This window comes from Micromys minutus (assembly GCF_963924665.1).
Source record: "Micromys minutus genome assembly, chromosome: 3".
NCBI lineage: Eukaryota > Metazoa > Chordata > Mammalia > Rodentia > Muridae > Micromys > Micromys minutus.
Genome location: NC_137972.1, coordinates 59,436,081 through 59,463,867, shown reverse-complemented (window position 1 = coordinate 59,463,867; position 27,787 = coordinate 59,436,081). Strand labels below are relative to the sequence as shown.

The 27,787-nt window shown below is 44.6% G+C and overlaps 1 protein-coding gene across 1 annotated transcript in view; it reads right to left on the bottom strand.

Moving 5' to 3' along the window:
- Window positions 1-27,787, bottom strand: part of CYFIP1 (cytoplasmic FMR1 interacting protein 1) — an 87,261-nt gene that overhangs the window by 51,437 nt on the left and 8,037 nt on the right. The window contains exons 2-8 of the mRNA XM_080914257.1: window positions 6,068-6,185; window positions 5,893-5,982; window positions 4,360-4,437; window positions 4,127-4,228; window positions 2,852-3,033; window positions 462-558; window positions 244-372 (exon numbers count right to left, since the gene is read on the bottom strand). Of these exons, the coding sequence (XP_080770383.1) occupies window positions 244-372; window positions 462-558; window positions 2,852-3,033; window positions 4,127-4,228; window positions 4,360-4,437; window positions 5,893-5,982; window positions 6,068-6,184 (795 nt within the window). The 5' untranslated portion in view covers window position 6,185. The remainder of the gene's footprint in view (window positions 1-243; window positions 373-461; window positions 559-2,851; window positions 3,034-4,126; window positions 4,229-4,359; window positions 4,438-5,892; window positions 5,983-6,067; window positions 6,186-27,787) is intronic.

The following is a 27,787-nucleotide window of genomic DNA, read 5'->3' as shown; positions in this document are numbered from 1 at the left end:
TCACGTGCTTGCCTGACAAGGATGTGTCACAAGCTGGAGCAGCAGGCATACTCAGCAGATAGTGCCCCAGACCAACTGTGTTGAGCAAAGGGAACATGTGTGTATACTCAAGAGATTCCATCTACATACATGACTACCACGAGAACCAAAAAAGGTTGGAAAAGATTCTAGATTAAGTACAACCTTTGGTACGGCTGTGGTTTATCCTGGAGAAAGGCTGTACCCTCCCCTCTACACACGTACTTTGAGAAGCATGTGCTTTTCGCTGGGTGTCAGATACATTCTGTTCTCATAGTAATCCACACACAGATTGACGATGTCGGCCAGGAGTTCTTCGTAGCCAGAAATGACCTCAAGCTGCTGCTGCAGAGACTGACGCAGAGAAAAGATAACAGTTACCGCCCACTCCATTCTCACCAGCAACACGGGATGTCAATGGCGCGCAGGGACACAGGCCTTACCTGTGTGATCTTGTTGTGGTTGGCCAGGAACATGGACAAATTCTGTGACTCCTGGATGGATTGCGGATCTGCCATTTTACGTAAAAACTGAGCAGCCCTAGAAAGAAAAGAGTCAATTCTAAAATATATCCATAAATTGATTGAGGGTCGGGGGTGGGGTGAAGAGGCCCCATGACGAACTTGTGAAAAATCACTATTCTCTTCTACTTGCAGTGATCAGCAGAAATATGTGTTTCAACCTCTCTGACCTTGACTTTAGGGGAAGATTTTGCCCTATATATATAATATACGTCGCCAACTCCGTCGCCAACTCAGACGTATATTATACAGTTCCAGAGAGCTTTCGTACTCTGATGTCCATGCCCAATGGACTTAATCAATACCTACATGTCTCTGGTCTCTCCTGTACACAGGTGAATGCCTTACCTTTATCTATGGGCCAAAGCTTCAACCCCTAGTCCCTGTGTCAGAGAAAGTCTTGTCTATGCATATTCTGACTCCAAAAAGCCCTGAAATGCACTGTTAAGGATCTTTCCACAAGCCTCCCTGGGCCACCACTATTTCCAACAAGAAGTAAGTGCCCCTCCCTTACACCCATTCAGTAAGACCTTCAACCAGAACTTCCCAGAGTCCTAGATTTGCCAACTGTTCAGCTGCACAATGTGAGGCAAACAAAAGGGCTCACACAGTAAAATCCTCAAAGGCACATGTTGAGTCTATGTGGAGAAACTGTAAGAAATCTTTACATGTAACAGAAATTGCCCATAGGCTAGCTGTGCAACCCAGAATCTTAAACTCCTACGGTTCAGAAAGGAAGGATCATATCCACAATGAATTCACTTCCTTTCCTCCTCATGATCAGCCTGAACTTTTTAAGAAATGACAATGTGTCTCCCTTGCAGTGGCTATGGCCAGGTAACAGGGAGAAGGCCATAAGATATGATGCAAAAGATCGCTGGAAACCTGAATGTTTACTTCTAAGAAAGAGTGCGGCTTTATGCGCACCAGATGCAAATTGGGAAAGCAGCCATACTGGACTATGAGCAACATATGATAACTGTGGAACGAAATCTCCTTCATTAAAATAATTAAATCAAAATTTTAAAAATTGGTACTTGAAAACGTGTCTATTGTTCAATCATATCACCAATATAGTAACACTCTGTTTTTTAGTGTAGCCACATTATTGATTCCAGTAGACGATAGGGTAGAAGACATGGTAACCAAGGAAGGAATAAACTGAGGACACTGTGTTCAATTACAGTCAAGGCTCACCATTTTTGTATTTTACTCACATTGTGTACTGAAAGCTGTCATCTGGGCATAAAATAAATGATTATGAGAGAGAGAGATAGAAAGGGAGGGATGAATATGAATGATAAAGAATATGGATGAATATAAAAATACAAAGGGTCGTGATTACTAATCTTATTGTAAACCTGACTACATCTCAAATCAAGTCAAACCCAAGTAGCTTGGTATACCTATGAAGGGTTTTCTTGACCCTAAACCTACATCATTTATGGTCAGAAGACCCACCCTAAATCTGGACCTCAGATATTTCATCGTAACAACATCAAAATCTGATTAATACACTCCTCCTGGTCTCTTTCCAGAAGTTCTCTGCCTTAAAAAAAGGAAGTTGAAGTTGCCATAGAAAAGAGCCGGCTGCCCAGAGGCCCTGGGATGCCCAGTGTGATCCTAGACACCTGCCAACTGTGCATGGGGCAAGACTGCACAACCTCATGTCTGCGATGAAGTGCCAGGGTCCCTCAGCACACAAGGGACAAATGAGGGAGATGACAACTTCTCTGAGGACTGCGACTTGGTATCCTTGGATGAAATGCCCATGTTCCTCACAACAAAACGTTCCCTAGGGTGAGCACCTCCACACAGTGACAGATGTATATGTTTATTATCTCAAGGGTACTGAGCACCCAGATTCCCCCCAAACCATTTGATACTTACCCAAAAGGTCCAAGCCACTCAAGATGTGTAAAACTACCAGACACCCTTAAACTGTCAGCTACTCCTGCACCTTATTCTGGGCACCATGTGTTCACAGTCCCAAGACTGATATGTAGCTGCTATCAATCAAAATGATGAGCTAGAGAGATGGCTCAGCGGTTAAGAGCACTGACTGCTTTTTCAGAAGTCCCGAGTTCAATTCCCAGCATCCACATGGTGGCTCACAACCATCTGTAATGAGATCCAATGCCCTCTTCTGGTGTGTCTGAAGACAGCTACAGTGTGCTCATAGAAAATAGGTAAGTAAACAATTCTTTTTTTTTTTTTAATGATGATTTTAGCACGTAGGAGATATGCTAACTGTAAGGTTGAGACAGGTCCTCTCTGGGTAGGCCCACTGCGTGCTGCAAGTCTGCGCTCACCTCTTATAGGCTGAGTGGTCATTCTTCACACTGCACTTCATGTTCTTCAGCTCATCCAACACGGCAAACATGTTGATAAATTTGCCCAAGGTGATCAAGTAGGCTTCAGACACAAAGTCCTTCCTCCTCTCAGCATGACACAGGCGTCTCACTTCCCCACAGAAACGCTCGATGGCATTTCTCTGAGCACACAAAAGGGAAGGCAGAAGAGCTTTGGTGAGCAGCTTATCAAATTCACGTCCAAGTTTCCAGTGACAGTCCCTCAGTCACTGTTTCTCTCTGAAGCTCTAGGATCACCTTCTGCCTCACATAGAGACGCTTGGCTGAGCCATGTCCATGCCTTTTACTCTTTTGCTATTTCTTCTGCAGTTTAGTAATTACACTTCTTACTAAAGTAAAAAGTTTGCTGATCATCCCAGCGAAACGACTGCGATGGGAACCATTACTGCTGACTGTCAAATGACAGACTGGAGAATCATCGGGGAGATGGGTTTGCGAGCTTGCCCACTGGGGATTACCTTGCTTATCCTAACTAAGGGAGCTACAGTTGCTCCATTCTCTGGCTGGCAGATCCTGGGCTGTAGAAACAGGAAGGAGCTGGGACACAGTGTGCATTATCTCTGTGTCATGACTATGGCAGTGATGTGACCAGGTGGTTAAAGCTCCTACTGCCTTGAGTCCCCGGCTATAATGGACTCCACTGTTGAACTGTGAGCAAAAATGAACCCTTTCTCCTTTAAGCGGCCTCACTGGGGTATGTTGTTACAGCAACAGCCAACAACGGAAGAGAGTTTAATGAGCAAAATGCTCCCATTTGACATCTGTAATACTGATGGCTCACTGTCAGAGATGAAAGTAGAGGGGAGCCTTCTTGGTAACTTTCAAATTAAACAACAACAACAAATTCAAGGAAAGCTACCATTAAAAATGGTTTAGGTATTTCCACTACTTGAAAGGACCAGCAAGTGTCTTCCATGTGGCCTTGCCCACCACAACTGGAGTCAAAGGAGGTCAAGTGCAGGGGTAGCAAGTACCAGGAGACAAGAAAACAGCTGAGAAACTAGACACAGACTGCTAGTTTCATTGGAAGTGATGAATGTGAGCCTCTGTGCAGGATAAAAACCCACATTAAAAGAGAGGTGAGACACAGAGAACTATTTACTCTGAAGACCGCTGAGGCCTTTGACCTCCTCTGCCTGGTGTGGCCATTGTGCCGTAGACCACACTGTCCTGACTCTTTGGCATTAAACCCCTCCAATTATTTTAATGCTTTACCTGAAAGTACATAAAATTCATCAGTTTCGTGACCTCGGGTTCAAGGACTTCCACCGTTTTCTCATAAATTTCAACTCTGTTAGGCTGCTCATTGCACTTCACCTGAGCATAAAGGAAGAAACCCAAGGTCAGGCTCGATCAAGCTGAAGCAGGCACTCCACAACCCCACAAGGGGCGAGAGTCTGTGCGGCCGTGTAGGACTGGGACAGGTGTGGTAGAGAAGGGCAAGGCACCTGAGGGATGGCTCGGGAGCAGCTCCTCCAGGTATACAGCATGACAGCATACTCTTGGCCTTCCTCGAGCATCTCGTTCTGCAAAATACACAAGCAGGGGAACACGCTCAGAGGGAGATGCAAACTGCTGGTGGTCCTACAAGGTGCCCTCCCTACTCCCTTTGAGAGACGGCAGCCTGACATGAGGTACACTGTACATGCCAGACCACCGTAATGACTGTAAACACCCGCTTCCAGCTTCAGCAGGCTGCAAAGGATTCTGGGTGACCATGCAGTCATTTCTGAGGACAGCTGCCACAGAGGTGGCCCCACTGAGCCATAAGTAACTGCCTGTAAGGCAGACCCGAAACTAAGGGTGTGAAGGCATGCTCCTAGCTTCTTTTCCAGTCACACCAAGTTTCCTGGTTCAGACAGGGTCCAGAGGCAGGTCCTGCTAGCCCAGGATATACAGGAGAGAGAGGCAGAATATTTCCTACAGCACTAAAGTTCAAGGACGATGTCCACAGGAAGAGGTCTACCATCATTTTTAAAACCTGCTTCTTGATGTTCTGTTCCATTACTTCTATATCATTTGCTTTGGTAAAAATGGTGAAAGCCCACAGGTGTTCTTAAAGACGTGTCTAGAAATCTGGCAATGGTTTTAAGATGCTTTAAAAAAAACCAATGCTGACGGAGGTCACCTCATGTATTTCGAAGAAGTACACCTATGTCTACTTGGGCATGGTTGACGACCAGACTCCTGGAGACTTCCACTACCTGGATGGGGCTCCTGTGAACAACACCAACTGGTACCCAGGAGAGCCCAGGAGTGGGGGGAGGGGATAAAAGTGTGTAGATGTATACAGATAAAGGCTGCTGCAGTACTGGCTGGCCATTTGTGAATTCTGATCAAGCAACATGTTCATCACTGTATTCTTTACTGCACAAAAGGGGACAACAGAGAAAAGGTAGAGAAGTGGTCACCTGTGGACACTGCAAAATGGGTTATGCAGACATCAAAGGTGTTTTCTCTCTGGTGACATGATTTGAAGATGTTCACAAAACCCTTAACATACTTAATTACAACGACAGAATTCACTTAGAAAACCCAAGTCCCATGAGTATACATCAGACATATGTAAGCACAGACTCCAAGAAAGAAAGCTCACTGTGCAAAAGAGGCTCCCTTGCAGTGCTGGCATTTGTGTGGGCCAGACAAAGTCCTGCTTGGCTGTCTGTCTGTCTGTTTTTAAGACAGGGTTTCTCTGTGTAACCCTAGGTGTCCTGGAACTCCCTCTGCTTGTGTATATCACTGGGATTAAAGGTGTGTGCCACCACCACCCAGTTTGAGATTAAAAATTTTTTAAAAGAGCATGCATTGTTTCTATAATAAAAGCAAAGACTTCCTTAAAACCATAAGACATTTTTTTCTCATTTTTTCCCCTCTACCTAGTCTATTAGAAAATCTGTAGGTTTTTTTTGTTTGTTTGTTTTTGTTTTTGCTGTTCAAGTATGACACCTGTAAGACAGAAACAAAGAAACAGACAACATTACCATGCTGGAGTGGACGGTTGCCTGTTCGATGTATCTTGCAATGCCGGTGACAAACGCATTTCTGTCTTCAAAGTTGGTGTTGAAATTTGGCTGAAGGGAAATGGGGGGAAAAACAAACAAACCATCAGGCTGAGGTCAGAGCAGCCAGCTGCATCATATCTGCCCCAAGACCTACCTGATAGAGCAGCGAGGATGGTGGGGGCTCAATGCAGGGCTGCTGGTCGGGCAGAGGCAGCTCCTCCAGGAGGTCCACATTGGACAGTGCATCCTCTAGTGTCACTTGGGCAGCCATCCTGTGACAGAACAAAGCACAGAGCCACCCGTGAGGAAAGATGTGGTCTGGAATACACAGCAAGCGATCAGTGAGTTACGTGGGCTTCTCTTCCTTTTCTCTCAGGAACACTGGGGATGACCAGAGCACCGGGGCCTGGGACTGTCCTCCAGAGCCTGTCCTTCCTCTGGGCTTATTGGAAGACTCTCTTGACCTTCAGAGTTACCCCGGTGTGGTGGTTTGAAAAGAAATTGCCCTCACAAATTCATGTGTTTGAATGCTTGGCCTATAAGTGGGAATATTAGGAGGTGTGGCCCTGGCGAAACAGGTGTGGCTCAAGGGAGAAAGTGTGCCACTCTGAGGGTGGACTTTGAGGTCACCTGTGCTCAAGCTATACCCAGGATGGCACACAATTGCTTCTGCTGCCTATAGATCAAATGTGGAATTCTCAGCTCCTCCAACATACCAAGTGTGCCTGCATGCCGCCATGTTTCCCTCCATGGCGATATTACCTTACCTTTGAAACTATAAGCCAGCCTCAATGAAATGTTTTCCTTTATATGGTTTCATGGTGTCTCATCGCAGCAATAGAGACCCTAACTAAGATACCTGATTACTCCAGAGTGTTCTGGTTACTACATTTACAGTCACTTCCCACACCCTTTCTACACTGGTGCTCCAGTCCTAGTTGCTGGTGCTCAGCCCTCCCCCGCCCCCCAGTACCCTCTATGCTAACCCTTCATATGGCTGGAAGAGGGCAGCAGCTCCTGCCTGGTTATTCCAAATACATAAGGGACAGATGTAGGTCACAGAGCACTGCCCTTGGCCACCAGCAGTAGAGCTCCACGGCAGGCTGGAGTCACAGAGACGCCACTAGAGAAGTGTGTCCAAAGTGAACTACGGAGGTGGCTGTTAGAGACAAAAAGCATAAACACCAAGGCTAGTGCAGAGATGCAGAGAAGTGCAGGTCTATACACGTCCTCCATGCCTGCTACAAAATGCAGAAGACGCATGCATGCCCTCCCTCCCACTGCAAGGGTTCTGACCCCAGCAGGATGGGTGGGGTACAAAGATAGTCCACTCTCCTAGAGGAGCCACAGGGCAGGTTGTGTTCTAAGATGGAAGGAACACCAATGAGCCAAAGGAAGCACTAAATAGAAGCCTCTGAGAAAAAGACCCACAGGCCCTTGCGTCCCCTCAAGGAACAGAGTCTCCTCAGAACTGCTCTCTAAACTCCAGGCTGACCTCCAACAGAACAAGTATTAACTCTAAGAGTCTACGTACTTATGAGGCCAAAGTGAGATCTTACACCGCCATGTGAAACACAGCGGAAGACAGGTCTACACGGCAAAGCAGAAGCTGAGAAGCAGGACTGATGTGGAGCCACAGCCCAGAGGACACAAGCTGTTTGCATAATAAAAGTAAAGTCAGCCATATCCTCCAGTGGCTCTGGTAAGTCTCAAATCACAATGCCCACAATGTCCACTTGCCATTCAAGTTACCCAGCACATAAAGAACTCCTAGCCAACTTCCTGAGGCTACTGAGGCTATGATCTGAGGGAAAAAAAATCCACTACTGCCTCTTTGCCAGCCCGGCATAATCCCTAACTGCATCATAAATCTTATCGTTATACCCCAAAACAAATGTGGTATCACCCCCCCCCCCACTAAAGAACCTTTTAAGAGCAAATTGAGACCATGACACAAAAGTACAAACGGACACAACGCAGAGATGAATGGATCTTGGAGAACTCAGGCCCGATGGATACATTTACATCACATATCCTGCATCTACAGTTCGGCTGTCTTAGGGTTTTACTGCAGTGAAGAGACCCCATGAGCACAGCAACTCTTACAAGGGAAACCTTTCCTTGGGGCTGGCTTCCAGTTCAGGAGCTTTAGCCCATTATCATCATGGTGGGAAGCACTATGGGGCACAGGCAGACATGGTGCTGAAGAAGGAGCTGAGAGTTCTACATCCAGATTGGCAGGCAGCAGGAGAACAGCTGATCCATTAAGCTTGGCTTGGGCTCATAAAACTGGCTCAAAATTCATGACTAATAACACACTTCCTCCAAAAAGGCTACACCTCCCAATAATACCACTCCCTATGGACCTATGGGGGGCTTTGAGGGATGGGGTGGGGCTTAGGAAGAGTGTTTAGTAGTCTGGGATTGCCTGAGGTGAATTGCAAGTAAGCTCTAGAGCTCTAGCAGCTCAACCTCCCCACACCACGAGGATTCAATGAGGTGGTCACCTTTGTAGACACAGCTTCTTCCCAGGGATTCTCAGTCACAGGGCGTTGACTTAAATATTTCACTTTTTTCCCCCATATAGTTTCATTGACTTTGTTTTTCAAGTATGGTTATCGAATACCCAGAAGGTTAGTTACATCAATCAGTATTGGCGAATGAATCAAGAGGTAGGGACCAAAGCTGATTATGAAGGTCCATGTTTAGTTGCCTTCAAGCCTGTGTGTCTCACACTCCCTTAAGTTACAGTCATTTTATATAGTGCATATAATTGCATATAAGTATTATTTATAGTCACATTTATTATGTGTTTGTATGGGGCTACAGCTTAGTGATAAAGTATCATCTTAGTGTATGCAAGACTCTAGGTTTGGTCTTCTACACCAATATAAATAATTAAGTACTATGTTTATATAATTGCCTTTTATATACACTGAATATTGTAGTAGACTGTGTCTATTAGAACAGAACAGAATAGAATGGCAGGCAGTGAATGGAACCATCTTTCAGACTGAGTTAGAAATCATAGTATTCTGAGTACCCTGAACAAGGGCAGCTGGCGGCGTAGTAGCTAGAGTGCTGCCCATGGTGAAGGACAGTGAGTTAGGGTGCTCTTCGCTTGGGGGTAATACTTAATATAAGTATGCTGAGTTTCTTTGTGCGCTATGTCCTGTCATGTGATTTGTACAGGGTGAAGGAGTATAGTCCAGATAAATCGTGTACAGTCTTGAGGGGTCCAGCTTGGCAACTGGGCATAGAGTTCACAGTTACGCACTTTCTGACATACACTAATCATGGCTCCTTTGCATGTCTTTGCATTTATTCCATTCTTCATGTCTTCATGTCTCAGCTTGTCTCCTGTATCATTTCCCTCTAGCTTGAGGAACTTCCTGTAGCATCTTTGTAGTCTTCAGTTCTCTATTCTCCTTTGAGACACTCAGTCTCCTTAGCAGGTATGAGTTTCCCTCTAAGTCTGTTTTTCAATCATCTTACTGAGATTACAAAGGCACAAAATGGAACTCCAATTCACTGGAGAAAAGCAAACCTGCATGGTAACAAGATTTCCACACTCTCTAGTCCTGAAAGACTAGAAAAAGTTAACAGGCATGTATTAGGTAATCTTTACAGCACCCACTTAAAAAAAAAAAGATACAGGGTTAAATAAAGTAACTATTGGGCTCAAGTTTAGCTCAGTGGTAGACTTTTTATTAAATGCACAAAGTCCTAGGTTTAACCTACCATCACCACCAAAAGAGATGGTGGGGGTGGAGAAGAGAGGAAATTACTATTAAATAGATACGATATGGGATAAATTAAAATAGAACACTGCAAAATGCTCAAATTCTAAAGGAAGACAGGAGGGCTGACAGTGTAACTCAGTGGCAAAGACCGCTTTGTGTGCTTAAAGCCCTATACTCAGTACTGGATGCCAAAACAAACAACCCAACCACACAAAGCCAGAAAAGAGAATAAAGAAAAAAAGAAAGAGAATTACTAATAATAGCACATATATCAACAACAGTAATAAAGAATAGTGCTCAAGCCAAACATATCAATAGTTACGTTAACTATGAAGGATCTAAAAAGAGTGGAGAGATCTGTTAGTGAAAGTAAAAGAGAAATAAGCAAACAGGTAAGAACTAGTCAAATGAAGGTGTTGGGTCTGGGCACAGCCTTCAGAGAAAGAAGGTTACTGTAGATAAACCATGGCCTGACATCATAAAAGGAGCAACATTTCAAAGGCAGAATAAACTGAAAACCTTCAAATTCCACAGCAAAAGCGGACAGAATCGGGAAGAAAACTAGGAAAATAAACATCTCCAAATTGGAGACTGACAGCAGGCCAGCTAGTAGGAGGCTGGGAGGCAGCTTGTTTCCCTGGTAACACACTAGATTCAAGGAAGGAGGAAAATATCAGAACTCCTCCTCCTCAGAATCTGAAATGCCATGTAAAAGCACCACAGCTGTCCCTCCACAGAATGCCATTTGAAAAGGTGGAGGAAAAGCTGTCTCCTCCTTGCAAAGCATCAAAAGATTTCTGTTTTCTTTAAAAAAAAAAAAAAAAAAAAAAAAAAGTTGCTTTCGGCTGTAACTCGACAAAATGATGAACACAAAGGGAAAGAGGAAGGCACTCGGTATATGTTCTCTAGGCCTTTTAGGAAACATGGAGCTGTTCCTTTGGCCACATGTGCGAATCTACAAGAAGGGTGACGGTGTAGACATCAAGGGAATGGGCACTGTTCAGAAAGGAATGCCCCGGAAGTGTGACCACGGCAAACCGGAAGAGTCTACAGCGCCGTGGGCATCTCTGTAAACAAGCAAGTTAAGGGTAAGATTCTGGCCAACAGGATCAGTGTGCGGATTGAGCACATCAAGCACTGGAGGAGCAGAGACGGCTTCCTGAAGCGGGTGGAGAACGGTCAGAAGGAAAAGGACGCCGAGGAGAAGGGCGCCTGGGTTCAGCTGAAGCGCCAGCCTGCGCCACCCACAGAAGCCCACTTTGTGAGGTCTAACGGGGAAGAGCCAGAGCTGCTGGAGCCCGTTCCATGCTAATTCATGGCCTAATATAGAAAAAGAAATAAAGGACCCGGACTGCAAAATGTTTTCCTTAAAAAAAAAAAGTTTTTCCCTTTCAATGGCACGTGTACCTACTAGTGCCAGAAGCCCGTCTTTAATGCTTACAGTCCCTGCTAAGCCTGCCTGAAGCAGACCTCTCTGTTCCCTCCATCTCCCTTCTATGAATACCGGCCAAAATTCTCAGCCAGTCTGCAGGACCACTCCCGGCTCTCTGAATGATCCCACCCGCCATCCCTGCCCTGTATGCAAACTCAGGTCTCCGAGCTCATCTGCTCTCTTGAACTTTAGAAAGCACTCGTTTCTCTCTTCCCCTCATCAGTCTAGAAGCTGCTGAGATCTCCGTTTTGCGTGTGCTGTTTATTTTCCTCTAACTCTAGTAAAACCTCTCTCACTTCCTTCTAAGAGAGCCAGCTTCCTTCTTCGTCCTTGACATAGGCTGACAGCAGGTGTGGCTCAGATTAAAGGCGGCTCCTCCAACCTCAAACCAAGGATTAGAGGTGGGTCTTCCCACGTTAAATGATTTGATTAACTTTAAATGATTTAATTAAGAAAAAAATCCCTCTGGCCCAGCAGTTAAGAACACTGGCTGTTCCTCTGGAGGAGGAAGACTCAATTCCCACATGGCTGCTCACACCTGTCTGTACCAGTTCCCCAGGGATCCAAACGCAGCAGGCACGCCTGTGGTGCACACAACTGTGCATGCATGGCAAAATACCCATGCACATAAAATAAGTAGATCTTTAAGAAAAAGAGTGCCCGGCTACTTAGGTTTTAGTTAATTCCAGATGTAGTCACGTTGACAACCAAGAACAGCCGCCACAAGTCCACCCCTTGTCAACTTGACACACAATCATATCTCGTGTTATGTTTAATCTCTAAATGAAAACAATACCCAAGTCACAATTACAGCTAACATGATAAAACTATCCCTTGTACAAGGGCAAACACTTCGGACATTTAGAATAGGTTGTAATGTCCCTTGAGGGACTTTTTTTAGTATCTCACACATAAACGTGACAATCACGGATAGTCGTTACATTACAAGATAAAGAAATCAGGGAAAGAAAACGCAGTTATACAAACACATTCTTACCAGAATCAACAATCTCGGCAGTTAGAACCCTTGGCTCTGTGACTGGTCACGTGATCCATCTTAGCTAGTATTTATAAGTACCCTATTCTACCTACTACTTGTATGTCCTCCTTCCTCAGCAAGTACCTCAGCAGATCTTGGCTCTCCTTCTGAGGAGTGACAGCCACACCCATACGTTCAATTCAGAAGAATCTGTGTCCTTTGTCATTCGGCCTGGATTAGGTTGTTGCAGTTTTCTATGACTCTAATCACAGGACATGACAGCACCAAGAGGCGCCCTACAGTAGTGGTTCCCAACCTCCCTAACTGTGACCCTTGATTACAGTTCCTCCTGGTATGGTGACTCCCTTAACTGTAACTTTGCTTCTACTATGAATCATATACTGTAAATGTCTGTGTTTTCCAATGATCCTAAGTGAAAAGGATGCTTGACTCCCAAAGGGATCCTAGGGGTCCTAAGATATCTGCACTACAGACATATGCTTTCTTATCTCCATTGTGAAGAAACAATCCAATTTTCCACTGGTAATCTGGATCAATCACCCCTCCTAACACTGCTATTCCTTTCTTAGCCTGTTGTCTTAAGGACATCCAGCTCAATGAAATGTTTTTGTTGAGGGGTCCTAGCAGGAACACTCCCTGCTCTGGAAACCAAACTTCTGGGCCAGCGGAATTTAAGATTATGAAATAGAAAGCAGAAATCTTTCTAATGGGTCACTAGGGAGGATAGTGACTGGAGCTATTCCCTTTCCATCCCTGTAAATCCTGGCTTTGGGAAAAACCGTACCATATACTGGACGCTGATTCAAAGCATACACTGCCTTCTGAAGAACCCTGCCTCAGCCCTGCAGGATGCCACCACATAACTGGTGCTGTAACAGTAGCTACAAGGGGCCATTCCATCTATCAGACCAGCTGCTTCAGGATGGTGGAGAACATGGTAATACCAGCAGGCCTGATCGTGGGCCCATTTTCGCACTTCTCTGGCAGTGAAATAAGTTCATGGTCAGAAGCAATACTGTGTGGAAGACCGTGACAATGGATAAGGCATTCTGCAAGTCCACAGATGATAGTTTTGGAAGAAGCATCCCGTGCAGAAAAGGTAAATCCATGACCAGAATAATTATCTACTCAAGGAAAGACAACTATCCATCCCTTGATGGAAGTAATGCAATGTGGTCAACCTGACACTAGGTCACCCAACGAAATGGTGCCATATCTGCGGCTCAATGTTGGCTCTGCTGTTGGCAGATCTGGTACTCAGCAGCAGCTGTAGCCAGGTCAGCCTTGGTAAGTGTCAGTGATGTTGAGTCCACCATGGTCACATTGTTCATGGGCCCATTGGGCAATGATGGGGATCACTGGGGAAAGAGGATGACTGTCCCCAGAATGGGTCATCCTATCTACTTGATTACGGACCTCCTCTGCTGGAGTCACCGTTTGATAAGCGTGGGACACAAGTATCTTTATATCCTTCATCCATATGGAGAGATTATCCACATCCTTCTTCCCAGATGTCTTTCTCACCAACTTTCCAATCACACTCTTGTCAAGTCTCTGACCATCTAGCAATACAGCCCATGAACCAGTAAACATACATCTGGCCATTTCTTTCCTCCCAAACAAAATGTCTGACCATGAGCACTGGCTGAAGTTCTGCCCACTGTAAAGATTTCCCCTTCGCTGTTATATTTCAGGGCATCCTGAAATACATTTATGAGCATCCTTTGATGAGTTGTGGCAGAAAAGGGTTATAATGTTACACCTGTCTGATTTGGGGTGGATCATGTATATACCACTTTCAGTAAACCATACCCTGGTCTCTTCTTCCTCATACAACCAATCATAGAACATACCCCGTGAAGCTACAGGTACACACTTGGCAGAAGACCACATGGCAGTAATGGCAGCAGAAACCATAGCCATTTGGGAAGCTTCTTCACATCCATTGCTTGTGCCCGCAGGACCTGATCAAGCCCAATCCTGTATATACCACTTCTGTCTGACAATGGTTTGCTGCTATGCAATAACTTGGTGGGTCAGAAAACACCCAGCTCATGATGGGCAGCTAGCTCAGTTTGCACAGTAACTTGGTGATCCACTGTCAAATGTCCAGTTTCTACTAAGGCCCAACAGCAGGTCAAGACCTGTCTCTCTCCTGAGAGAACAACTGTCTACAGATGATGATGGAGCCTTGTTCCAAAATCCCAAATGTCTCCTCTGTCATTCACCTTTAGGAGTCTGCCAAAGTCTCTAAAAGCATTCTCTATCTGCCACTGATACCCCAAGTACTATCAGGTCTGCTGAACCCTATGGTCCAAGTGGTAGAGCAGCCTGCACAGCAGCCGAGACCTGTTGAAGAGCTTAACTCAAGGAGGTCTATAAACTGGCTCAAGTCTGGAAATTGTTCACAGGTTGGGATTGCTTTTTGCTATGATCCAAAAGGCCATTAAGCAAATGTTCCACAGGCTTGCTTATAGCTTGATGTTACTGAGGCAATTTCTCCATTGAAGTTCTCTCCTTTCCGATGACATAAAACTAGCCAGCATAGATACCGCAATATGAGCATCACGCAGTAAAACTTAAATTACGTACTTGGAATAACTCTTATTCCTATTGGTGCTACCAATAAGCAATTGGTAGTTTAATGACATAACCATACACAGAGGTTCACCCCTTGGGAGAGGCCATGTTAGAGCAGTGCTAGACAAAACCAGCCCTCCTACTACCTTGACCTTGGACTTCTAGCCTCCAGAACTGTGAGCTCATAAGTTCCCACTGATCTGTGGTATTGTGTGTGACAGGCCACACACATACACACACACACACACACACACACACACACACACACACACACACTCCTGAAAAATGTGTGTCTGTTATCCAATGATAAGCAACTAGACTGGTGGGGCCAAGCCAGGGTTAGCAGACAGAACCGGCCCCAGGCCTAAGGCTCAGGAAAGAGGCAATGTAAGGCTGGAATAGCAGACAGATCATAGAAGTTGCCAGCAGCACAAGAGTAAGAGCCCCACCCTCCTTCTCCATCCTGGCACCACTGAGTCCTGTAGATGCTAATGGGCTATGAGTGAGGTAGGCCTGGTGGATAAACACAAGCCATGTCCTGAACACGGTGTCTCATGAAAGAATGCATACCAACCTACGGAATGCAGCTAGGGACAGTTCCATCCAGCCCTGATGCTACACACTATGTTCCTACTCACCAGTTCTGGGAGCCCCATGGCGGGTCCATGAAGTCAGTACCCAAGGAAAAAGTGAAATGACCTTTGCAAAGCTAGAGTTAGACAAGCAGACAGTTAACCATTTTGAAACAAAGAACAATGGATAATTAAACTATTGTCTCTGTACAAAACCAATTATGACTTGATAATTTCCCCGTCCCTGGGCAATTTCAGGCAGATATCAGAGAACAGATGCTCTCATGTTCAGACAAGCTGTCCTTGGAAACTCCAGGCTCACAAAAGCTCATGGCACAACCCTGTAATCCAAGCTACTAGATAACAAGTGCAAGCTCCGTCTGGACTATAGAGTAATTTCAAAGCCAGCCTAGCTAATTTGTTGATCCCGGGATTCACTGAAGAAAAACCAGTTCCACCATTATGAGCCAAATTTGAGGCAAGCTTTATTAAATACTGACCAAGATGGACTTTGGTCGGGGACAGACACTACCTGAAATTCCCAGATGTTGGGAATTCTTGTGTTGTAGGGGCTTTTACAGACAGAACAATAAGACACCATACTTTCCCATGAGGCTTTGTTATTTCCCAAGAACTAAAACTGCCAGCACCCCAGGAGGTCACAAATTAATTTGGGGTATTACAAACTTAGCAAGACACTGTCTCCAATATTTAAAAAAAAAGTTTTTGGTCTGTAAGCTGCACAAAAGAGTAAAAATCAGAACACCAGGACTGAGCCAGAGATAATATTTTAGGGTGACCAGACAGGCATTGAGGATCAGTTTCAGGTCTTCTAGCCTTCACAGGCACTACACTTATTGCGATGTACTTACGTATATGAAGGCAAAACAATCATGCACATAAAACCAAAAACTCAGTTTCTTAAAAAGGCCAGGCACATATACGGGGCTATGTATGAGGACAGGCAATGAAACTAGAAGGAGGCCACAGGAAGGGGAATGAGAAGGTGTCTCTAAGGAGGCGGGAAAGCCAATTAGACACAGGGGACAGAATCAGAAAGGAGACCACTGGGAAGCTACGCAGAGAGACTGGAACAGAGAGATGGGGAGGAAGATCAACAAAATCAAACTGTGTTTGAATGCCATGATGAAACCTGGTACTTCATATAGCAATTTATACAACCAAAAGGAAGGAGTGCGCTTGCCTAACTATAGCATATACAAAGAGATAGATGATGACATGTTCCTCTCAACATATGCAAGGTGTCCGCTGATTTTCTTCCTCTTCTATATGCAAATGACAGCCCTTCTCAGAAAGGCGGAAACGTCCAGTTTCAAACTGTCCAGACTCACAACTTCCAAAGCCTGTATAATTAAATTGTTCCTTTTTCTCCGGTGTGTCAAAATGGCTAAACATGGGACTAAGTCAGAGTAAGCCAGCTCAACCTGCCGCCACTTTTATCATAGCTGTAATGGCTGTGACAGAGTGGGAGAGATGCTTCTAACTACAAACCATCAGGCCAAGCGCACATCTTTCATCCCGGCACTCAGGAGGCAGAGGCAGGCTGACCTAAGTTCAAGTTCCAAGTCAGCCAGGGCTACTGGATGGAGACCCTGTCTCAAAACAACAAAGGAATAAGCAAGCAAGCAAGCAAGCGAAGGAACTGGAGAAATGGCTCCACGGGTAACAGCACTTGCTGCTCTTGCAAAGGAACCAGGTTTAGTTCCCAGCACCCACACTGAGAAGTCACAATGGCTATAACTTCAGCCCCAAAGGATCTGATAACTTCCCCTGGCTTCAGCAGACACTGCACCTATATACATGCAGATAACACTCATATACCTAAAATAAAAATCAATAGAATTTTAAGACCCTCGCCTAGTGCCACTAAGAAGAAATTCACTTCAGTACCTGAAAGCACAATTTTCAAGTTTCGATTTCAAAGGTGACAGCCCAAAAGCTCAAAAGAACAGCTCCAACAACAAATAAATCAACCTGGCTCACAACATTACAAGGATGAGGCAGTGATGTTGGAAAAGCAGGACACACACAATCTTCAGTCTTCTAGAGGACATGCGCACACACCTCACACCCTGGACACACACAATCTTCAGTCTTCTAGAGGACATGCGCACACACCTCACACCCTGGCCTGCATCCTTGCTGGTAGCCACGCCAGCCACCCCCAGGACACAGTGGTCTCTTTGCCTGCCCCACCCCATACTGGTACACTAGGCTTCCTGACACTGCTCTGGGCCACTCCAAACTGCCATTGGTCCTTTTTAACTGTGCAGACTTTGGATCATGTCACTTTTCTAATAGCTTTCTCTGTTCATACCTGTGTCGTCCAATCCATGTCCCATGGAATTCTGGTCACCAGGGCAACAAATGCAAATCCCCATTTGTCTATTTCATTCATTCATTCGTCCACCCATCCATCCATTCAGTGTGCATGTGTGTCCATGTGCATGTGTGTGACAAGTGTAGAGATCAAAAAGCAACTTTCCAGAGTCTATTTTCACCACCCACCTGGCTGACGCTGCTGTCTCTGTTTCTGTCTCTGCACAGCTAACACCACCTTGGCTGGCTCACCAGTTTCCAGCTGATTCTCCTACATCCACCTCCATCTTGCCTCCCATCTCCAAGTAGGAATGATGGGATTACATAAGCCACCCGTACCCCACTTACCCCATCTCTGGCTTTTGACATCCAGGGATCTCATGAGGCTTAGAAAACAAGCACCTTTACCATTACACTAGGACTGATGCCAAGGATTTCCATGAAAAAGAGAGACAAGGCCAGGAGGTGGTGCCGAATGCCTTTAATTCCAGCACTTGAAAGGCAGAGAGCAGCCTGGTCTACTACAGAGCAAGTTAAAGACAGACAAACAGACAGACAGACACACACACACACACACACACACACACACACAGAGAGAGAGAGAGAGAGAGAGAGAGAGAGAGAGAGAGAGAGAGAGAGAGAGCGCAGTAACAAAACAGTAAAATCTTTCATGTAATGAACAGTCCAGGGTCATCTTTGGCCACCTCCGTGGCCTTCCTTCTACCATGGCAGACACATTAAAAAGGGGGATTCTAAGCTATGTTTCAGAAAGAAAACACTAGCAGAACTCCAGTGGCTGACCAATTTGACGATGCTTGGATGACTGGCATGGGTCTCCCTTGTGGGGACAGGGCTTACTATATCATTAAAACTGTTCCTCCATGGGTGGTCTCTTGTGCTTAGGAGGACAGGGGGCCGCCAGTGTCCAGAATAGACTGCTGGGTAGACTTCATTTACAAAAAGCAGAAGCTGAGCCTTGAGGTCTCAAGTAGATTGCTACAGCCACCCACTGAGCAGCTAGCTCCGAGGCCAGCATGGGTTCCCAGGGTTCCCCTTCACCTACGTCCACCTCCACAATCTTGACGGGGGCGGGGGTGGGGATAGCCTGTGTTGGCCTGAATGCTCAGACAGAACTGCAGTGCATCTGCTCCACTCAGAAGAGCAGGTAAACACTCATGCACCAGGCATGAGAGCATAACCAATCACCCCCCAGCTCTCATCGCTGCAGCCAGAAGTTATGTTTTCTCCAGAAAAAAACCTGCCCGTTGCCTGTCACTAACAGGTTATGGATCTGTCAGCCAGCGCCTGTACTTAGCAAGTGTACAGCTCAAGATGCCATCCTGCACACGGTCAATACTCCCCAGTACCCACTTCTCCCTTGCTACCCTCACAGCTCCCCCAGAGCAGCATACTACAGGTTTGGGTACATTGCAACTACTTGATTCATGCTCTAGTGGGCTTTTTGTCAACTTGGCACAGTTAGGGTCATCTGTGAGGAGGAACCTCAATCGAGAAGATGCCTCCTTCAGATGGCCTGTAGGCCAGCCTGCTGGGCATTTTCTTGATTAATGATTGACATGGGAGGGTCTATCCCAGTGACTGTGGTATCATCCCTGCGCAGGCTGTCCTGAGTAATATATCAAGTGAATCTCTGTGAGTTCAAGGCCTGGCTACTCTACTTAGGGATTTCCAGGACAGCCAGGACTATATCTGACTCAAAAATAAAATAAAAGGAAGCAGCCTACGAAAGCCACGGGCAGCAGGCTGTAAGGAGAATTCCTCCCTGGCTTTTGCTTCGGTTCTTGCCTCCATATTCCTGCCTTGAGTTTCCTGCCCTGACCGCCCTCAGTGACAGACTTGTGGCAGGAAATGAAAGCCAAATGAACCTCTTCCTCCCCAGATTGTTTTTAGTTATGGTGTTTTATCACGGGACTAGAAAGCAAGCTAGAGAAGTCGTCCGTCTTTACGACACACCGCCAGTAAACTCCCTTTCTGTCTCCTCCTTCCTCTTACCCAGAAAGGGCACAGTTCTATTGGACAGTCCAGCTCTTTGCCATCCACAGCCAGCCTTTTCTCTCTAGGCATAGCTGCAAGGAGCAGCAGCCCACCATGGTCCTGGGCTAGCTTCCACCCAGATTCCTAAGATCATCAGTAACCTGTCTGTGAGCCAATAAAAGGCCCCAGCAACTCACACTCGATCCCCAAATAGCCACCAAGGCTCCTACCCCCAGGCTATCTGGGTTGAAAATGGCCATTAGCCTTAACATCTCCCTCTTCTAGACACCAAGAGACTCCACAGACCTCACAGGGCACAGAGGCTTATATCCTGTCTCCCGTCCCAGAGATGTCAAAGCTACAACTGCCACAGTGCACCTCCCCCCAACAATGACCCAAAAGGAAGGGACCTAGAGGAAGAAGGCTTTGTTGATTCTGCGCAGCTGTTTGGGTTTTAGGTGAACCACAATTCTAATCACTCAGATGGCTCCCTCCCTGATTTCACAGGAACTGTCCCCAGGTATTTAGCCAACTATCAGCAGGATGAAAGAAGAAAACATGTCATTCAAAAACTTCATGCAAATCATCACTATTAAAATACCTGCACAGAGAAGACACCTAAGAAAGAGACACCAGGTGGGAAAAATTTCCCACCTGTGTTTTTTATTTTCAGGCAATTTTGACAAGCACAGGAAGGATTCGTAGGTCACATTTTAAACATCTTAAAGCGAAGGTGAATCCAGGGCAGGTGTACTCTCACTGAGACCAGCAGGCAAGGAAGACATAGATTACTGACATGTTTACAATTCAATAAGCATCTAATGATGTCAAACCATGCACCTGACAAGAAGTTAATAAAGACTATAAGGTCTCCACAGAAAACCAGGTACACTGAAACTATTAGAAGAGAAAATGGGAAAAAGCTTAGAACACATAGGCACAGGGGAAACTTTCCTGAACAGAACACCAACGGCCTATGCTCTAAGATCAAGAATCCATAAATGGGACCTCATGAGATTGCAAAGTTTCTGTAAGGCTAAGGACACTGTCAAGAAAACAACCAGCAGCCAACAGACTGGAAAAGGATTTTTACCAATCACACATTTGATAGAGGTCTAATATCCAATATATACAAAGAACTCAAAAAGTTAAGACTCCAGGGAATCAAACAATCCTATTAAAATATGGGGTAAAGAGCTAAACAAAGAATTCTCAACTGGGAATACTGAATAGCTGAGAAACACCTAAAGAAAGAAATGCTCAACATCCCTAGTCATCAGGGAAATGCAAATCAAAACAACCCTGAGTTCTACCTCAGATCAGTTAGAATGGCTAAGATCAAAAAAACTCATATGACAGCAGATACTGGTGAGGATGGGGGGGGTAAAGGAACACTCCTCCACTGTTGGTGGGGTTGTAAGCTGGTACAACCACTCTGAAAATCAGTCTGGCGGTTTCTCAGAATATTGGACATAGTACTACCTGAAAACCCAGCTATTCCACTTCTGGGCATATACCCCAAACATATAACAAGGACACATGCTCCACCATGTTTATAGCAGCCTTATTTATAATAGCCAGAAGCTGGAAAGAACCCAGATATCTTTCAACAGAGGAATGGATACAGAAATTGTGGTACATTTACACAATGGAGTACTACTCAGCTATTAGAAACAGTGACTTTATGAAATTCCTAGGCAAACGGATGGATCTAGAGAATATCATCCTGAGTGAGGAAACCCAGTCACAAAAGAACACACATAATATGCAGTCACTGATAATTGGATACTATCCCTAAAAAGCTCTGAACACCCAAGAAAAAAACTCAGACCATACGAAACTCAAAAAGAAGAAAGGCCAAAATGGGGAAGCCTCAGTCCTTCTTAGAAAAAAAAGAAAAGAAAAGAAATAAAAAGAAAAAGATGAAAAAATAGTGTGTTCATTATATATTATTATGTAATAAATTTTGTGAGCTATAATAATATTTTATAAAATAAATTAATTAAAAAAACAAAATAAGAACTATAAGGGAACCAGGCAATTTAACAGCAGAAAAGCAAATCATTCTATTTTGAGATGGACAAAGGACATCTAGACAAAGGACAAATGGGCATTTCTCAAAAGAAGTTATAGGAACAGCATCACTAATCACCAAGGAGACATGAATGAAAACCACAAGGGATCCCCACTTCCCAAGGGAATGACCATTATTAAAAAGAAAAATGCCAGTGAGGATGGAGCCATGGAGAATCCTGGGATGACAGAGAGCTGGTACAGACACTGAAAAAGTATGAGGTTCCTCAAAAAAATTAAAAATAGGTCTACCATATGATCCAACAATTCCACTACAAGGAATTAAAACCGCTTTGTCAAAAAGGTAACTAGAATCTCATCTATTTTTATCTGTGCCTATAATTACTGTACTTTAATCTGCACTTCTCTATGGCTCCGTGACTGGGCAGACTCTCTGACGTTCCCACACAGCAGCCGGTTCCGTACCCCCAGCCCCACCCCTTCTTAATGACTTGCTGCTGTGAGCTGGCTGCTGCTTTGCTTTGAATCCTCTTCTCCCATTCATGAAGTCATTCTCTACACTTCTGACAGCTCTGGCAGAACCGCAGCAAACTTGTTTCCAGGTCAAGCTGTTCGCTTTTCCATTTTGCTTGCCATTTTCCGGAAACTTCTGCTTTCTTGTGGGCCTGGGGGGACTGGAGGCTGAACTGAGGAGACGCTGCACTGAGGAGACACTGCAAGATCTAATGCTTTTACCATGCCAAATGTCTCAGCCTTCCACTCTGGAATTTCCTCTTTCATTTCTAAATTTACCGAACAGGGCCAGCCCTGGGCCCAGGGGGGAAGTGGTTTCTGATAGTCCACAACTCAGCAAACTCTTGATGTCACTCCCAGAAGCCAAAAAACCTCTCATGTCAGACAGTGCTAATGTGCAATGAGTAATACCAGAGAATTAATTCAAAAGTACTATTTGGATCTACTAAGTTCAATAAATTGATGATGAGATTTTTTTTTCTTTTTTTTTTTTTCTTTTTTTTCTTTTCTTTCTTTTTTTTTTTTTTTTTTTTTTTTTTTTTTTGGTTAAGGCTGCTTTTCAATAAAGGATACTGGCAAAACTGGATAGCAATCTGCAGAAGAATGAATGCAGAAGAATGAAATTAGGCCCCTATGGTCACTTTGTACAAAAAGCAGTTCAAACTGGATCACAAACCTTAATTTAAAATCAGAACTATGAGCCAGGTGTGGGGGCACATGCCTTTAATCCCAACAGTTGGGAGACAGAGGCCGTCAAATCTCAAGTTCGAGGCCAGCCTGGTCTGCAAATTGAATTTCAGGATAGTCAGGACAAACAGAGACACATTGTCTTGGGGGAGGGGAGGGAGTGAGGCGGGACACAAATCAGAGAAAATGGTCAGGACAAAAGAATTAACGAGTGGGTTTGTACAACAAGTTAAAAGGTTTCTGCACCAATGTACGGTAAGAGTGAACAGTCAGCCTACAGAATGGGAGAAAAGTCATTGATAGCTACATATCACTATTATCTACAATATTATACATACATAGGTGTGTGTGTGTGTGTGTATTTATATATTATAGAATACATGAGTTATCTCCGTATGCTTTCTATTGCTGTAGTAAACTAAATAACCCTAGGAGGAAAGGTACCAGTCGGTCACCAGCAGAGGTCAAAGCAGGGCTCAGACAGGACAGAAATCTAGAGATAGGAACTAATGCAGAACTAATTCCCTGTGGGGGAATTCCACTTACTGGTTTGTTCCCTGTGAATTAATGTTTTCTTATGTAGTTCAGGCTGCCCAGGGATGGCCCCTCAGAAATTAATAACTTCCTAATTAGTTAATGCTCAGGAAAATGTCCCATAGACAGGTCCACAGGCCAATACCATGGAGACAATCCTCAACAAAGACTCGGCTCTCCACAGATAAAGTCAAGATAAAGAAAAACTAACAAGCACAACTGTAAAAGGTAAAACACACAAAAACTCTGCCTACTAAATGGAAAAATAAAACGAAGACACTTCTCCAAGGAAGTACAGTTGATCGACAAACATTTTTAAAACAATATCTTCAGCCTTCAGAAAAATGTGTACTAAAGCTATTTTGAAATTCCATCTCACCCCAGTCAGAATGACTACCATCAAGTTAAAAAAGATGAAGAGTTCCAGAGATGACTCAGTGGATAAACACACACACTGCTCCTTTAAAAGAGCCAAGTTCCGTTCTCAAACGCCCTTGTCGGGCAACTGACAGCCACCAACAACTACAGCTCTAGGGGATCCAACACCTTCTTCTGGCTTCTCTAGGCACCTCTAGTCAGGTGTATATACCATAATTACAGATCAATGAAACTTGAAAAAGGACAACAAATGTCCTTGAGGATGTAGGGAAAGAACCCACAGTTACAGCTGATGGCAACGCCCAACTGTTAGAGCCATGGCCCTATTCCGTATTCTTCAAGAGACACTTGCACGTCTATCTTCACTGCGCCTCTTTTCACAACAGACAGGGGATAGAATTAGCCCAGACATCATCCATTTACAGAGTAAAAGAGGATAAAAACAAGTTATATACACACAATGGACTTTTATTCTGCCATTAAAAAAGTAAAATTGCAAAATCTGCAGGAAAAATGGAGCTGGAAATTTCTTTCTTGTTTCTTGAAAACTTCATATAATGTGTTTTTATTACATTCTCCTCCACCCGCTAGGTTCTATCCTCACTTCCTTGCCCCGCCCCTAGCTTTCTTGTTTTGTTTTGTTTTTTAATAGCCCACTGACTTGAACCTCAGCTACCTGCATACTCCTGAGTGTGGGGCCATCCACTGGAACATGATCAACATACCAGGACCCACACACACCCTTAAAACAAAACGACTCTCCCCACAGAAATCCACCAACCATCCATAATTCCTCAGTTACAAGTAGAGGCTTATGAACCCCCTCAATCTGTGCTAGAATGCTGACTGGCTTGATCTTGTCCAGACCTTGTGCAGACAACCACAGTTACTATGAGCAACTGCAAAGCCTTAGACTAAGTTAGGTAACCCAGGCTCGGAAACATGAACATCTTTCGAATATCCAGGCTCCCAAAGGCTGTATGTGTGGCTAGGCTACAGTGGCACAAGCACATAACGCCAGCACTTGGGAGGAAGAGACAGGTGGATCTTTGAGTTCGAAGCCAGCCTGGTCTACAAAGCAAGTTCCAGGAATGCCAAGACTACACACAGAAACCTTTGGCGGGGGAGCACTGGAGGAGGGGAATGTTGGCGTGTGAGAAAGAATACGTGTGAGGAGAATCCAAGCAACTCGAAAGAGGCCCAGGAGGCAGTACAAAAGAAGTGACCTAGATTCTGAGAGTAACAGAACACATAAGCTACGGAAGGGCCAGAGGGGATGACTAGGGAAGACGTGTACAGCAGGACAAGTGGGACCAGGAAGTGGGGGCTCACAGCTTCTCATAGCTGTGTGCATGAGGACTACAGTTTCTTCTCAGCTAGATTCCAGAAGATAAGCAACTCAGTGTACCCCCACAAAAACAGTGATCCAATCTCTGTAGGAGATGGGAGTTCTCTAAGACACAAGTTCTTAAAAATCTAAGAATCACCCCTGTGACAACTATCTAGGAAGTTTATGATCAAAGTCAAAGTCTAGTCTAGTCCAGACGTAGCTATGATGATGCTAATCTTTTTTTTTTAAGATGATTTGCTTATTCTATACACTGTAGCTGTCTTCAGACACACCTGAAGAGGGCACCAGATCCCATTACAGATGGTTTCCGCCACCATGTAATTGCTGGGATTTGAACTCAGGACCTCTGGAAGAGCAGTCAGTGCTCTTAACTGCTGAGCCATCTCTCTAACCTGATGCTAATCTTTAAATGAGATAAATATTAAAGCCAGTCAACTTGAAGCAAAGCAGACTACCCCAATTGAGATGGATCTCATCTAATGAGCTAATAAAAAGGTCTTAGGAGAAAAGCCTCCCCCCCCACACCTCCCAGAAAGAAGGCAATTTGCTTCTGCATGGTCTTTGGTTTCAGAGTGCATGTTGCATTTAAGTATTCTGTGAGGTTCCAGCCTAGTCTGCTTTGCAGAATCTGGACCTGCCAGTCTCCACAGCTGGGTGAAACAACTCCCTAAAGTGGATCTCTCACTGTTTCTGCCTGCCTCCCCCGCCCCACGTGCATACCCTACTTATTCTGTTTTTCTGGAGAACCTTAGCTCTAACACTGATTACCACCCCCAACTCCTGCAATCAAAGCAAACAAAAAACCACAAATGGGTCTGTATAAATCTTTCTGAGTCTGGTGTGGGGGTACAGAAACAAAGCTGAATTTCAGCAGCCTCTGAGATTCCAGTACAGTGTGCTCACAGTTAAAGATCTCTGGCCCCAGGGAGCCAAGAGGAAGAGTGGCTTCCAGCTTCCCACTTCTATAGAGGCTACTGCATGGTTTGTGGGTGGTAAACAACAAGAACAACAACAAAACATACTTTAAAACAGAAGAGCTCTGGGCTGGGATGCAGCTTACTGCCTGTGGCAGTGCTAAGTAAGGCTCAGGATTTGTGATTACGAGGCAGGACAGAAAGGCAGGTTAAATTACGGGTGCATAAGGACGAAGACCCTCACTCCAGAGTCGCCAGCTGAAATTCAAGAATCCCAGCACAATACACATTTGCTGTGAAGGTTATGGAAATGGAGACAAGGTTTCCTTTATCTAGAGAATATTAAAATTGCAACAAACCAGGTTTAATGTGCATGACCTTCAACAAATGTTCCAAATAAATTTATCTTGCTAGGACAAATACAATGACCAAAACCACCTTAGGGGAAAAGCTTATCTGGCTTACAATTCCAGCTTACAGTCTATTGTTTCAGGGAAACCAAGTCAAGAACTGAAAGCATCCCACTACAGTCAAGAACAGAGACAATAAATGCATGGAGCCTTGCTTGCTTGCTCTCAGCTAGCTTTCTCTATGTCCCCCATGTTGGGGATGGTGCCACCCATAACTGACTAGGTCTTCCAGCATCAACTGACAATAAATACATTCCTCCACAGACCTGCCCACATGATCCTCTTTCACTGGGACTCCCTTTCTCAGGTGGCTCCAGGCTAATCAAGTTGACAAATCAACCAGCACAGTAGGGCCTCACTCCTATCCTGGACATTGTCTGGGAATCACACCAAAAAAAAATTTTTTTTTTAAGTTTTGATCACAGTACAGATATCATAACTCTACATCTCACGTGGCTATTGTAAGGGCAATTGAGCATGTCTTTTAACTCTTGTACTAAATTTCCATGTAAAAATTTTATTTTAATAAATTGTAACCTCTGCTTCATACTGGCCAGTCTTGATATTTTGGCAAGGAACTGATATTACCCAAGAGCCCCAAAATATTAAGGGGATTCAGTGTGGAGCTGTACCTTAACCTGTGTTCCCCTGACAATTCTTCAGACCAAAGTCTTCCTTCACAAAGCGGCTTTAAGAAATCCAGCATTCATGCTAACAGTCCTAGTCAGCACAAGCACTCACAAGCAATCACATTCAGGAATGGAAACCGCTGCTCTCCAACAGTTTTTCTTCTCTGTGGGACAAAATCCCTGCATGAACTTGGGGAATGCAAAGCAAAGGGCTCTGGCAAGTTTGTCCAGAACAGCTGTGACGTGGATACAAACCAGGGTCACCGTAGCTATCACTGTCCATCCGCTTCACTCATAACTAAGAACTCAGAGGCTGACGGCTGGCGTCCACCATGTCTGCTTCCAGTGGCAGGCACAAAGATGCAATCATTTTAAAGCTGGCTGGAGAACAACTAGGAAGAACTGAGTTTCTGCTAGGCTCGCCCACCCCTAGTCCCCGCTTTTGCCTTCCCAGAAAGGGAAGGACAACACTGTTTCTTTGGGGCCATCTGCTCTGAAGCTGTTAATGAAAATCTTCTAAAAAATATTATGAATATAAATGTTGTGTTCCAAGCATTCTGGAAGCCTCATATTAAATAATTTGTAACCAGGCCAACATCTGGATTACAGAGGCTACTGGTACCATCAGTTCTCCAGATAAAAAGAACAAATAATAAAATAGCTAAAATTAATATATTATTACCTAACTTTCGTAAGATGTTCAAATTGAAAGGAAGAGATATACAAAATGTTTAAAAACAAAACAAAGCAAAATCCAAAGGA